At 48.7% G+C, this 14,855-nt stretch overlaps 1 protein-coding gene across 2 annotated transcripts in view; it reads left to right on the forward strand.

The window, feature by feature from the left end:
• Positions 1-13,655, forward strand: part of YPEL2 (yippee like 2) — a 33,087-nt gene extending 19,432 nt beyond the window's left edge. Inside the window, exons 2-5 of one of the 2 annotated variants that reach the window (XR_002464899.2) lie at positions 5,804-5,847; positions 6,594-6,702; positions 8,783-9,207; positions 9,313-13,655. Coding sequence is in view for 1 of the 2 variants with exons in the window: in XM_021524890.2 (XP_021380565.1) it covers positions 5,804-5,847; positions 6,594-6,702; positions 8,783-8,872 (243 nt within the window). In the remaining variant the exon portion in view is untranslated. Of the gene's footprint in view, positions 1-5,803; positions 5,848-6,593; positions 6,703-8,782 lie in introns of both variants that reach the window. The other variant, XM_021524890.2, reaches the window with a different exon arrangement.
• Positions 13,656-14,855: the final 1,200 nt, after the last annotated feature.

Genomic DNA, 14,855 nt, shown 5'->3' on the forward strand with positions numbered 1-14,855 from the left:
TGAGGGGAATTTGTATTTCCCTGAGTGCTGCTTTTCATTAATTGCAGAGCCCCAGAAGAAATTCTTTTTCTCCCTTCTGCAGCTGCAACATAAAATTTCCCCTCTGAGAGAAATCTCCTGCCCTGCCCTCTGGGTATGGATTAATAACTGGAAATGTGCCCCTGGATCCTGACCCATTTAAATCCTTCCATCTTCCTGGGCAGCACTGACATTCCAGGGATAATGCTGGATGTTCACTGTGCTTCATGATACTTCAACATTTTTGGGGAATCTTGTGAAAATGAGGATTTTTATGTGCTCCAGCACCCAGAAATGTGAGAGGATGAGAGAATCTCCCTTTGAAAACCAAGCCAAACTGGACCAAAAAAGTTCTTATTGAGAAGAATTTTTAAATGAACCATTCCTTAAATTTGTCTGAGGATTTTAGGGATCAGGAGGCACTGGAGCACTGGAATTTCAGAGCACAAGGATTCTTGTAGGTTGGAGTAGGGCTGGGGGTTGGATCAACACCTGGGAGGCAGAATAAAAAATTGCAATGATATTCCCATCAGAATAAAACCAGACAAAAAGCCTTTCATTTGTGCACCTTCCTGCATAACCTGAGCCACAAAAGCTGGAGCTGTTCTGGCCATGGAATGCAGCAGATCCTGGTTATTCCCTGTGTTTTTGCACTGCAACACAAACTGCAGGGCAATAAAGGCTGTGCTGAATTAATTGAATTATTTCAGAGATGAGTTTGGTCCACTAATTCCATATCGACTTTGGGCTTTAAATAGCATTAAGGACCCGTGGTAAAACTCAATTAAAACTCAGGAATGCAGCTGGAGCAGGGTAAGGTCACATCTGTGCACGAGGTGGGACAGTGGGACCTGTTCCCTTGACGTGGGTCCATGTCTGGTGTCATCGGAGCAAAATGAAATCTCAGTTTAATCTGCTCATGGCTGCCCCTCCTGTGAGGAGAGCAAGGTGGAATTAATGAACCCTGAGGTGGAGCAAGCAATTGAACTCCTGCTCCCCTGGGAAATGCTGGAGTGTGATGGGAGGGGATGGTTGGAATGGCTGGGCAGAGCCTGGAATCTGCAGCAGGAATTTACAGGTTTTATTTTCCATTTTTCTCCCTGCTACGCGTTGTAGGGGCTCATCTTTTTAATCAAATTAAATCCAGTCAGGCTTAAAAGGTGCCACAAAGGCTGAGCTTGGTGTGGGTTGTTGAAATTGGGATGAAGTACATGAGCACAAGGAAACCTGGGCTTTGGGGCACATCTTGGTGCTCAGACTCGTGTCAGGCTATATTGACACCACTTTTTGTCTTACTTAAAGGTCTCCTCCCTTCTCTGGAGGAGAATCTATCCTCCATGGATGTTTAAGGGTTAGATCAGCAGTGGGAATAGATAAATTTGCCACTCAGAATTGTGCTGTGTCTGCAGTAATTCAGAGCCCAAACTTGGGAAATCAGTGATCCCAGATCTCTCTGGAGAGCTCCTTGTGTGGATTCCTCAGTGCCCAGGGGTTGGAACATCCCTTCTGTCACTGCACCATTCTGCCACCTTGTTCTTTTTGGAAAATCCTGGTTCTGTGCTTGTTTGGCTCCCCCATCATTGCCCAGGACCCTCCAGGGTGGCTTTGGGCCCTCAGCTCCCTTTGCATCCCTGCAGTGGGAATTATTTCAGGAGCAGCCTGTGAAGGGGCACACGCTGTTCCCTTTCCCTCCTGGATCTCTTTGGGACCAGTCACCTTTTCATTTCTATTTTATGGGATTGTTCAAAGGCTGCCAGCTGGATATAGGTGAGCAGGGCTTTTCTCTTCTGCAGTCTGCAGGGAACAAGCATCACCGTGCAGCCATTTAGCCCTGGCAACTGCTTCCTCATTTTCCAGATGATTCCAGCAGCTCTTTTTGTGTTCAGCCTATTGTCAAACACCATCACAAAGACTTGGGGTGTTAATGCTGTCATCTGTTCAGAGAGTGGAGCTGCCGAGTGGGCTGTGCTGGGAGGTGCTTTCAGAGGTTGTGCCTTTCCCTGGCACCACTGATGGAATGTCAGAACTCCCTCCTGTGTGCCAGAGCAAAGGTCTGGAGGTGGGGCAGGGAGCAGGCACAGCCCTTCCCTGCCAAGGGCACCCTGTGCCATGCTCAGAGCTCCTTCAGCACTTGGGGCTGGGAGCAGAGGATAACAATTGGATTTACCCCAACAGCTCCCAAGGCCTTGGCTGCTGAACAGAGCAGGTCCATGGTCCTGCAGGCTGGGCCCTTCCCTGCTGGGCAGGAGCTGCTTCTTACATGCTTTACCAAATTCTTTGCTGGCTGGAGAGTGACTATTGAGACAGCACTGAAAGCTGAGCAGTGGTTTGTTGAAAACTCTGCTTGGGCAGGGGATAAATAATGTGATTTTTTTTTTTTTTTCAGTGACCACCCTTAGATGGCCTCAAGCACTGACTGAGCTGTGGCTGCAGGTGCTGCTGGCTCCTGCAGTGGGGCTGTTCAGCACCAGTGACAGCCCAGGTGCCTCTCTGCAGGCTCAGTGTCCCAGCAGAGCTGCAGTCCTGGGCTCCCTCTGCTCCTATTCCCCAGGGCTTGTGTGTGCCCCACAAGTGACCATCAAACATTCCCTGGGACTGACTTTAACTGGGCAAGGAGGGAAAAGCCATTTCCCTCAAACCCACCTGCAAAACATCTGCTTTTTAAAACAATTTCACTGCTCTGATTTGGGACCAGCACAGCTGAGGGGCTGTAGGGTGGCTGCACGCTGTGTGGCAGGAGCTTCTTAAACCAGAGCAGCTGCCAAAGCATCTTAACATGGAGCTCCTGAGGAGAGAGGATCTGCTGCAAACTGCTGACTCCAGGCTCTGGGTCCCCCCTGGGTGCTCCACTCAGCATTCCTTGGGCCCTGCAGCTTTTGGATGCCTCTCCTGGGCAGCCAGGAGTGGGGAGGGTTCCTGAGCCCGGTGTCAGGAGGAATGAGCTGTTGTTATCTCCAATCCCAACAGCTCCAGGAGGTTTTCCAGCAGGCTCAGACAGGATGGGGAGGTTTGGTTGTGTTGCTGGCACATCCAGATGTGTTTCCAGCCAGACCCCGAGCGTGAGCAGGGCAGGGAAAAAATGTGTGGAAGCTTGGGCTTCCAGTGGGAAACAACAACAAAGATCCTTTCCATTTCCTTCAGCTGCAAAATGATGCCAGGAGCTAAGTTATTCAGGAGCAAGTTATTTCAGAGAGTCTGGGTTTCTGAGGGAGGGGGATTGAGATGCCCCTCTGAATGTGTATCAGGAAAATCTGCACAGGGAAAAAATGCAGAGCACAGAAAGTAGGTCTGGCTGCTGGCTGTCACTTCAGTGCAAATCAAGTGTGTTGTGGAAATCTTTGTGTGTCTCTTAAAAAAACAAACAAAGCAACAAAAACAAATACAAGAGCATCTGCTTGTGTATAAATATACCTGGGGTTTTTTTCTGATTTTGTAGTTCCCATTACAGCATATGGCAATTTTTCTGGTGTGCCAGAAGAGCAGGAACATCTCCAGGAAATGCTCAGGATACAACACCCAGATAAAAGCTGCCTGTGCCACCTTTATAAAGATGCAGCCAGCTTAATCTTGCAGAGGGCATTTGTGGGGAATTTGTGGTTACCAGACTTCTCTCCCTTCTTCTTACAGTTTTGCCAAATTCTTTGCTGGCTGGAGAATGACTATTGAGGCAGCACTGAAAGCTGAGCAGTGGTTTGTTGAAAATTCTGCTTGGGCAGGGGATGAATAATGTGATTTTTTTTTTTTTTCCAATGACCACCCTTAGAGACCCTCAAGCACAGGATTGAGCTGGGAGGAAGGGTAGGCACCTCTGGGAGGATGCTGCTGTCTCTGGGAGTGGAGCAATGTCCACTGAGCCCCAGCACAGCTGATGGGACTGGGTTTGTTGTTTATTAAAGACAGACCTTTGTACAGCAGGAACAGAAATTCCTATTTCTGTACCAATAAAAACCCTGCTCCCGCAGTTGCTGTTATTGGCAAACTCAGTCACTTTGGTGTTTTTGGAGGAGTATTTAGTGGGAAAGAGTGGATGGTGAGAAAGCTTCATCTGCTTGCATTTTTCTCTGGTGGCACACACGTTGCTGTGGGACTTTGTGCTTCATCCCTGAGCCCTTCCCATGGCATCCCAGTCCTGCAGCAGGGACAGGCAGTGCCCTCCTGCTCAGGGCTGGCTTGGAGCCTCCTTTCTGAGCAGGGAACCATCCTCTGGCTTCCCACTCTGCCCCCAGCTCGCTGGGGTGGTGCAGGGGTGTTTGGCAGCAGCAGGAGCACAGAGCTCCAGTGCTGCAGAGGGATTAAAAGAAGCTCCTCTAATAAATGCAATTACACAAACATGCTCGAGCCATGTGTCCTATTTAATTCCTCCCCAGGAAAAGAGGCATTCCTCAGGGCACTGCTTTTGGCTGAGTCAAAGAGATATCACAGTGCCTCAGGCATCCTCTCTGCATCCACAGTGGCTCTTCTGTGCCCTGGGTGGCAACTAATATTGGCCTTCAGATTCCTCTGAAGATCAGTTATCCCTCCAGGAGGCAGGGAATCGTGTGCCAGGCAGGGATTTTATGGCTGGCAGGGCCCTTGCTGCCATGCAGACCTCACAGGCAGCTGGCACTGCTGGCTGTGGCTCCCTGCCTGGGTGCCCCGTGGCATTTTTGCCCTCTGAGGTGCCTCTGCTCCATGGAAAGGATCCTTTTGCAATTGGGGATCTTCCCAAGGAAGCTGTCAGGGCTTTGGCTGCCTCTCCACGAGGCAGGAGTTGGGTAGGTGATGGAAGGGGACAAGCCAAGGAGGGCAGGGACTCCCAGAGATTGTTTTATGTGATGTGGGGTCGCTCTTAATCAAATAAATGACCATTGTTAGAGGGCCTGGAGGTAAAACATGGATATTTCTCTTTTCCCTCAAAATTCTGTCTCCCCTTTTAAGGGTTTTTGGTCTGAAATCATCAGCTGAGGTTTTAAGAAAACCACTAAGCATTCCAAGGTTCCTGGTGAGGTGCAAAGTAAAGCAATAAATGGTCCAGAAAAGCTGTTTTTTTTTACTTCCCCAGGCCCTGCCCCTCAGTGCAGACATTCCCTGAGGTGTCCCACAAGGTAACCTGTCTTCCAGGCAGGTTCACAAGCAGCAAATGTTTAATTCAGCGTGTCAGAGCACATTAAAACTGCAGGTGGCACTTGGTGCCCGTCAGGCAGGCACTGCCAGGGGGTGATGCCACAGCCCTGGCACCCCGGGCGTGCCTGCAGTGTCCTGCCAGGCTGGCACTGCCCTGATCCCTCCAGGGCTCTGCCTTTCCCTCAGCTCCAGAGGAGATGTGGGCACAGAGGATGTGCTTCATTTGGGGCTGGTTTGGCTGCTCTGTGGTTCTCCTGTCCGTGTCCATCTCCATCTCCTGCTGGGTTCAGCCCCAGTCCTGAGCATCTCCCCGTGGGGGTGTGAGGTTTGCACACAGCTGGAGGCTTCTGTGGAATGCCCGGAGCTGTGCTTGTGTGCCCACAAATCCCAATCCCTCAGCACTGTGCAATTCCCCAGGAGAATTCCTGTGCAGGTGCAGTTTGAAAAGAGATTCAAACCAATTTCTGGCAGCCTTCAGGTGAGGCTGAGAAGTGCTGTGAAGTTCATGAACACCAAAAGGGTGAAAAGAGATTTGCTGGGGCACGGGAGAGAAAACTCAGCTCTCGTTGGGCATGTATGGAAACACTGGGAATTCCAGGTGTGTCCCCAGGTGTTGGAGCTGGAGAACAGTTGTCTTTTTCCTCTCAAGCAGCCAGCTGAGCTTTATTTTCTTGCCTTGCAGTCCTTCCAGGGCAGCCAAGGACGAGCATACCTCTTCAACTCCGTGTGAGTACCCTGCGCGCGCCGCCTCCCTTGGGGGGGATTTAACAAAACCTCCTGAAAAAGGAGAAAAAAAAAACAATTTCCTTCAGAAAACTTCTGCCTGGGAGTTGGGAGCTTCCTGAAAATGGTGGAGAAAGAGGCAGAAATAGCCCCTGATTCATATTGGAGTCGTGTAAGGGTTTCAGATAAGCAGCAAGGAAAAGGTGATTTTTTTCGTCATCGGGTTGAGAAATCAGAGCTAATGGCTGAGTCATTCTCCTCTCCCAGGATGTAGAGGGACCAAGGAGCCAGAGTTTTGTAAATGTGGGGATAGATGATATCTAAATATCCACTTCATAAAAACTAAGTATAATTTTCCCAGTGACTGGAAATAGTTTTGGGGAGGTCGCTGCTGGTCTTTCAGCAGAGCTGCTGATTTCAGTCACATTTTTCAATTTTCCATTTGGGAAAGTAAAAGTACCATTTTATCAATTTGAGAATGAAAATCTTTCTCAAATGCCTAATTAGCACAAGTGACTAGAGTGTTATTAATCTCCTGCTCAAAGCTTTCATTCAATTCGAGTTTTTTAGTTGAATAAAAATCCCATTTTACCTTTTCATTCTGCGAGAGAGCTTTGTTCTGGGCACAGCTGGGAAACTCAGGACCTCCTGCTCATGTTTTCAAACACTGCAATGGAATAATTGTCAGCTTTTTTGGAGCATCTTGATGTGGAAGGGCACTAATGGGGAGCATCTGTGCTTTGTCCCAGAGTGAACGTGGGCTGTGGCCCTGCAGAGGAGCGGGTGTTATTAACAGGACTGCACGCCGTGGCAGATATTTACTGTGAAAACTGCAAAACCACGCTGGGCTGGAAATATGTGAGTATTTGTGTCCCTGGCTTTGCCCCTGGGCAGCTTTGCTTCAGCTGAGGGGGGTGGAAAGATCATTTTGGGAGCCCAAAATTCAGGTTTTCATCTGTAACCATCTGTTTTCCTCCTGCCTTGTGTGTGTTGCATTTAGAGAATGAGCTTTAATGTAGGTTTGTTTTTTTTTAAACTAAAAATTTACACCTGGTTTTGGTGGGTGCCCCTCATTGACATTTAACATAAATGAGGATAGCTGCAGTCCTGTGGTTCACACTGTATTTTTTCCATTATTCTGGTAGATGTTATCAGAATGCTCCATTAATCCTGTGTCCTTCCCACTGGATATGCTGTTGAACACGAGTTTATCTGTTTACTCTTCAAAAATTCAATTACCTTCCAATAAAATCTAATGTTATATTGTAATTTCTGCTTCTGGAGGCCCGCACCATTTTGTCCAACCATTTTCACCAGTGTCTGAACAAATCCTGTTTTGTATCCGTGGCCTCTGGACAGAAATGCTCTTCACTAAGTCAGGTGAAAAGCTGTAAAAAGGAAAGCATCAGAAATGGCTGGGGCAGGAATCCATGCAGAAGCTCTGGGATATTTGGGATGCAGGCCACAGATCTGTTTAGAGTGGGATCTTCTCCTGGGACTCCATTTCCACATTAAATCCATCCCATTCCCAATGAGAGAACCACTTCATTCCTAACAAACTTGAATAAATCCCCCAACCACCTTGGAGAGGGCTGCATTTTACCACCAATGATCCCTAAATCCTGCCCTTAGGAGCAGTTGCCATTGTCTTACAGAAATCTGCACGTGCCATGCTGATAATTCCTTTTTCCCAGCAAGTCAAGGCAGCTAGAAGCAGAATTTAAGATTTGTGAAGCATGATTTAAGATTTTAGAAGCAGGATTGAGGATTCCAGAAGCAGGATTTGATATTCTGTAAGCAGGATTTCAGGTTCTAGACTCAATGTTTAATTAAGTTTCTGTGGGCATGAATTGGGGTTTTAGACTCAATATTATCCTTGTAGAAGCAGAATTTTGTATTCTTGAAGCATAATTTAAGGTTTCAGGAGCAGGCTTTAATATTCTAGAGGCAGGCTTTGATATTCTAGAAGCAGGATTTGCAATTTTGTAAGCAGGATTTATGATTCCCAGAAACAGGATTTCATATTATAGAAGCAGTGTTTTGGGTTCTAGACTCGATGTTTGGCATTCTAGAAGCAGAATTTAAGATTTCTGAAGCAGGATTTGGGATTCCAGGAGCAGGATTTAAGATTCCTGAAGGAGGATTTAGGATTCCTGAAGGAGGATTTGGGATTCCAGAAACAGGATTTGGGATTCCAGTAGCAAGATTTGAGGTTCCAGAAACAGGATTTGGGATTCCAGGAGCAGGAGTTGGGATTCCAGGAGCAAGATTTAGGATTCCAGGAGCAGGATTTAAGATTCCTGAAGGAGGATTTAGGATTCCTGAAGCAGGAGTGGGGATTCCAGAAACAGGATTTGGGATTCCAGTAGCATGATTTGAGGTTCCAGAAACAGGATTTGGGATTCCAGGAGCAGGATTTGGGATTCCAGGAGCAGGAGTTGGGATTCCAGGAGCAAGATTTAGGATTCCAGGAGCAGGATTTAAGATTCCTGAAGGAGGATTTAGGATTCCTGAAGCAGGAGTGGGGATTCCAGAAACAGGATTTGGGATTCCAGTAGCATGATTTGAGGTTCCAGAAACAGGATTTGGGATTCCAGGAGCAGGATTTGGGATTCCAGGAGCAGGATTTAAGATTCCTGAAGGAGGATTTGGGATTCCTGAAGGAGGATTTGGGATTCCACCAGCAGGATTTAAGATTCCTGAAGGAGGATTTGGGATTCCTGAAGGAGGATTCCAGGAGCAAGATTTAGGATTCCAGGAGCAGGATTTAAGATTTTTTCCCTCCCAATTTTCCTGAGAGCCAGCAGGAAGACCTGCAGTTGACTTTGTCTCCATGGGCAAGGCTCAGACTCGCTCCAGCATTCCCAGAGCTGCTCCATCACCCCATTCCCACCCAGACACCTCCTCCTCCTGACTCCTGCTCCTGCTTTCATTTCAGGAACACGCTTTTGAAAGCAGCCAGAAGTATAAAGAAGGCAAATACATCATTGAACTAGCTCACATGATCAAGGACAACGGCTGGGATTGAGGGGTGGAGGGGAGCCCAGCCCCAGCAGCGTGCGAGCGATGCCATCCAACCGAACATTGTACCCGAGAGTGAGAGAGTGACTGAACGCTTGGTTCCATGCATTTAGAGGCTCTGCAACCCGGGAGCATCTTCACACCCTTCTCCATCTTTATTGGTGACTGGCCTCTAAATTTCTGTCTCTCTGTCTCTTCGCTTTGTATCTGTTTGTGAGTTGACCCTGGCTGCTTCTCTCTCTGTTCTGGCGTTGGCTCAGAGAATGCACCGAATGCCCGACAGCCATTCCACGTGCCCAGTGCTGGATCCAGCCTGACCTGGGCTCTCCTGGCACCTCCCAGGTGTGGGAGGAACACCCCAAGGTTTGGGCAGAAGGTGGGAGAGGGGTGGGGGAGCGGGGCCCGCGTGGGAACCATCGGAGGGTGATGCTGTGCTTCTCCTTTCAGTCCTGGCTAAGCAAGGCTTGAAACCATCTCCTTGTCTAAATGGACAGAGAAATGCCTACTTGTCTAAATGGATAGAGAAACATCTCCTTGTCTAAATGGATAGAGAAACACCTGCTTGTCTGAGAAGGACAGAGGAATATCTCCTTGTCTAAAAGGACAGAAATTACCTCACGGCTGCGTTTCCTCTCCAAATCCCGAATCCATCGGCGGAGCCTCAGCCCGAGCCAGCTGAGCCCGAGGCAGAACCAGTTCCCCCCACAGTCTGTGTTTTGTTTGCTGTTTATGAGCTCGTTGTTGGAGGGGGCAGGACCTGGAGGCTGGAGGGATTCCCTGCCTCTCCTCTGTGCTCCAGGGTAGGGAGGCCGAAGGTCCCAGCGGAGCACGGCTGGAGAAACCAAAGCCTGACTCGTGAGCCCTGCAGAGAGCAGAGAAAACCACCCCAGGCACGAGGAGGCTGGAGCTGCAGCCTGGAAGATGTGGCAGGGTGGAAAAAGGCACGTGCGAGGCAAGGAGGGGGAGATTCCACAGAGGAGGATGGGGACAAACAGTGACAGAGGGCACCCCTGGATTTCCTGGCCTCCCCAAGCACCCTTGGCGGTGTTTTCCCAATCTTTCACAAGTGCAAGGAGGAAAATGTTGTTACAGAACCTTTTCCTTGAATGCCAGGCTCCATGGGGGGAGCCTGGCACAGAAATGGGGTGAGGGGGGAGCCGAGTTCTGGCGGTTGTGTTGCACAGGGGATATTTCAAGCCCTGAGGTATCCTCCCCAAATCACACCCCCCTTTTCCCATTCCCAGAAGCCCGTTGCAGGCACGGGGAGAATGGGAAAGAAAAAAAGAAATCAAACATCTTCCCACCACCCCTGGAATGATCTATGCCTTGAGGGGTGGATGTGGGTGTCAAAACTGCAAGGGACAAGGAGTCCTTCCCATTTTAATTTTTCCCTGGTGATTCCTGAGCACCTTCCCGAGGGGGGTGGTGGGGAAGGGGAGTTGTGTGTGGCAGGGGAGCTGTGTTAGGCCAAAATAAAATGAGGAGTTTGCTCTGCAGCAGCCCAGCCATTATCTGGTGCATAACCCAGGACTGTTGAGCTGAGTTCTTTTTCTCTCCCCCTGAGTGAATTTTTCTTTTTGTTGGCAGAATTCTTGCAAGTAGGTTAATCCATGGGGGGAAATCTTCCTTAATCCAGAAGGAAAGAGTGTTGTGCAGGGGGTGGTGACTCCTTATGAAACAGAAGCTTTGGAGCTGTAATCTGTTGTCACTGGCCCCCACCCCTGAGAGATTCCAGGGGGCTGTGGAAAAGTCATTTGATGTTCAGTTGGCAGGGAATGGGAACAGAGATTCTCCTTAAGGATCAGGGTGGAATTCAGGGTTGGATCCTTGTGCTGAAAGCCAAACCTGATGAAGCAAAGGTTGTTCTTTTTTTTTCTCTCAAAGCTCTGTTCTTGACAACCTTGGAGAAATGAGGTGGAGTTGGCCGGGCTCCTGCAGGGTTGGAATTTGTGACTAACCTGTCCAGAGGTGGCTTCTGCCCTCACCCTTCTGCTCTGGCTGTGTAACAATTGCTTCAGCTTTTGTTTTGGATTGTCTCTGCTTCTGTCAGCCACATTCCCTCAGTGACAAATCCAGTAAAAATCAAAAATTCCACAGCACCTGCTGTCTCGTGGACTCTGGCACTGACCTGGTGCCATTTCCCTGTCCTTTCATTGAGGATCCATGGCAATTTATTGGGTTTTCACTAGTGGGAAGTAATTCATGTTCTTCAAAGAGCTCTTTAGTCTCCACAGAGCCTTTAAAGGAGCTGGGAGAGGTAAGGGATCATCCCAAATCCTATGAGGTTGAGAAGAGCACACAAGGCTCATGGTTTGATGTTGGCATTTGGAGTGACTGCTGATCAAAAAGCAAAAGAAAAGGCAGGGCTGTGCAGAGAACTGCTCTGAGAAATACCAGCTCCAGAGAGCTGCCAGGTGGAAATGGTTTTATCCATTCATTTGGGACAAAAAAGGACAATGCCCCATCGGACCTGGCTGGTTTTTACTGCTCACAGGTGTTGGGCTTCTAATGGCAACCAGTCCAAGCTTGAATAGGGCAAGGTCTTAATCTGCTTTTAATTGGTTTTGTCCTGTCAGTCTCTTGCTGAGAGCCAGGCCCTGAGCCCTGATGGAGCCCAGTGTGTGTGGCTGTGGTGTCCTGCCCAGGTGGGAGAGGAGAACTGTGCTTGTGCAGCTCCTGCGTGTGTCCAGCGAGCAGGAACAGCTTCATTTGGCTGCTGATTCCCCCTGGGAGCCAGGGGCTGGCAGGAATTTGGGATCTGTGCTGGTGACACAGAGTGACACACTCAGAGATAACCAAAGAACTTCCCTGCTGAGCTGAGCCAGGTGGGGCCTTTTCCCAGGAGAAATGGAGATGTGGCCCATGGAAGCTGCTTCCTGAGCTCGTGCTGCTGCTTCCCATGGGCAGCATCCTCAGGAAAACACGGACAGCAGCGAGTTTTCCTCCTTTTTTTGGTGTCCAGCCTCGTGTCTGGGCAGCTGTGAGCACCCTTGAGAGTTTACATCCCCCCCTCTACCCCTAAGCTCAGACTTGAGTAAGTTTTAAATTGTTTTTGCTCTGGTGGATTGTCTGGTGTGAAATCCTGACCCTCGTAAGAAATATTCAGATGATAATATATACAAAGCAGAAAAAAAATAACCCCCAGACGTTATCTTGTGAACTATACTTTTGTAAATAATATTTAATTTTTTTTAAAGAAATAATATATTTGGTGCTGTTTTCTCAGAGCCCCTCCCTGAGAGCACTTTTTTTGTTGTCGTCGTTGTTGATGATGATCCCGTTTCCTTCTGTATTCGTTGGAAAATATGTTTAAAGGGAAACAAAAAAAAAAATCATAATTTATGTTGTCCTCTGAAGTGGATCCGTGTTTCCTGTGGATGTGGCAGGAGGGGGACAGCAGCCCCCAGGGGGGATATTTGGGCTGGGAGGGGCTGCAGGACTCAGGAGAGCTGCAGTTCCCCTCTGGCTTTCCCTGGAGCCCAGATCCCCCCTGCTCCCAGAGGAATCCCCCCGAGCCCAGTGGGGCTCCCACTTTTCCCTGGTTTGTGGAATCCAGGCCTGGAATTTTCCCTTGCACCAGGATTGGCTGGAGTGAAGTAGATCGGGGGCAGCAGGGATGGAGGATGGAGTTTTGAGCCCAATGTTGATTTTAACCTAAACCACAAATCTTTGGATCTTGGTTTTACTTTTGAGGGGAGTTTTTTTTGTTGTTGTTGTTGTTGTTGTTTCATTTATTTTTTTTTTAACCAGGCTGCTACGTAACAAATTAGAGTAAAAGTTTACCTCTCTTGGCAGTAAATTTCATTTATTTTGTTCTCCTTTCTGTCTTTAATCTCCCCCCTTCTCACCCTCCTTTGTTTTTATTTCATTTGGTCTCTTGTTTATCCCAAAGTGGACCAACAGCACAAACCACTGGACTGTGTTTTGCTGAGCAAGGAGCTGTTCCAGAACTGTTGCAGGCTCTTTAATCCTCTGGGTTTGGTGCACACGACTTCAAACCACACAGCAACAAAACCAACCGTGTGGAATAAACCCCGCTGTTCTCGTGATGATCAAGTGAGAATTTCCTCTGTATGCGTTTTTCTGACTGCTCCGTGAGTGTGTGAATCATGCATTTATTTCCCTGCACTTCCCTGCTTTGGGAGGAGCTTCCACGTGAAGTTTTGGGATGAAGAGGGGATACCAAACACCCAGCTCAGCTCAGTGGGAAGGAGCTCTTCCCACCACGGGAGAGGCCTCAGTGCTCAGAAACAATCAGGTTAGACAGAGCTTTTCTGCAGAAATCCTGGTGAAAAAGAGCAAGCAGAAGAGGGGAAATGAAATCATCTTGAATTCAGAAAAAAAAAAAAAAAAAATTAAAAATCAACGTATTTAAATGCAAGCAGAATGGCATTGTGTAAGGTACAACCACAGATAAGCTGTTCTCATCGTTACAACTGTGTGTATCCTTTGTTTTGTTCTTCCTAAGGAAATGGGAATGCTTTCCCCACTGACAAAACTAAGGACAATATTTCCAATACCAGCCTGTCTATGGATGCTCTTGTGTTTACAAATTGTGTATATTTTTATTTCTTTGATCTTATTTTAATTTTTTTTTTTTTTGCATATTCTTTCAGGTCATTTGCTTCAGTCATAAATGCAATTGTTTGTTTTCAAATAATTGGTTTTCACCTTTTCATGTATTTGTACATTGTATATAGTTCTTCAGTATTAGAGGGAGGCGTATTGTTTGTCATATTTACAATATGTGTTGGTGCTCATTTGAGAAAATAAAATTTTCAAGTACTAAAGCTGCTGGTCCAGGTTTTTGCTTTATTCTGTGCGTTGTTCCTACAGCCCCATTGGAAAAGACCGAAGGTTTTAACCCCGTGTGGTGTGGGCAGAGGGAATCCCTTGGGATGGGGAGGGGACCGGCAGATGTGGGAATGTTTCCTGTTCTCCATCCCAGCTCTGTGCGTGGCTCCTCACCAGCCCAGCCACGAGTCCTGCAGGGAAAATCCTGCAGGAAAAGCTGAGAGTCCTGCAGGGAAAATCCTGCAGGAAAAGCTGAGAGTCCTGCAGGGAAAATCCTGCAGGAAAAGCTGAGAGTCCTGCAGGGAAAATCCTGCAGGAAAAGCTGAGAGTCCTGCAAGGAAAATCCTGCAGGAAAAGCTGAGAGTCCTGCAGGGAAAATCCTGCAGGAAAGGCTGAGAGTCCTGCAGGGAAAATCCTGCAGGAAAGGCTGAGAGTCCTGCAAGGAAAATCCCGCCAGGAAAAAGCATCCTGCTCAGTATTTCCCACCACGAGCATCCGAGTGACAGCAAGAGGGACAAGTCCAGGCTGTCCTTGAGCAGTGGCTTTGGGAAGAGCCTCCAAATCTCTATCGGGCCCTTGGGATGGAGGTGCAGAAGTGCCGGGATCGCATGGAATGACCCCCGGGGCTGGGCAGGAGCGGGACCCGGCGGCTCCCGCACCCCGGGCGGGGAGGGACCAGCTGCGGATCGGGATGAGGGACAGCCCCATCCCGGCTCTTAATTAGCCCGCAATTAGAGCCGGGCCAGCTGAGTGGGACTATTAATAGCCCGGCAGGTAAAGCTGACACAGGCGGCAGCAGCGGCGGGCTCCGGCAGCGGCTCTGCGGGATGGATGGATGGATGGATGGATGGATGGATGGATGGATGGATGGATGGATGGATGGATGGATGGATGGATGGATGGATGGATGGAGGGATGGAGGGATGGAGGGAGGGAGGGAGGGAGGGATGGATGGATGGATGGATGGATGGATGGATGGAGGGATGGAGGGAGGGAGGGATGGATGGATGGATGGATGGATGGATGGATGGAGGGAGGGAGGGAGGGAGGGAGGGAGGGATGGATGGATGGATGGATGGATGGAGGGATGGATGGATGGATGGAGGGATGGATGGATGGATGGATGGATGGATGGATGGATGGATGGATGGATGGATGGAGGGATGGAGGGATGGAGGGATGGATGGATGGAGGGA

This window comes from Lonchura striata, chromosome 20 (genome assembly GCF_046129695.1).
Source record: "Lonchura striata isolate bLonStr1 chromosome 20, bLonStr1.mat, whole genome shotgun sequence".
Classification (NCBI taxonomy): Eukaryota; Metazoa; Chordata; class Aves; order Passeriformes; family Estrildidae; genus Lonchura; species Lonchura striata.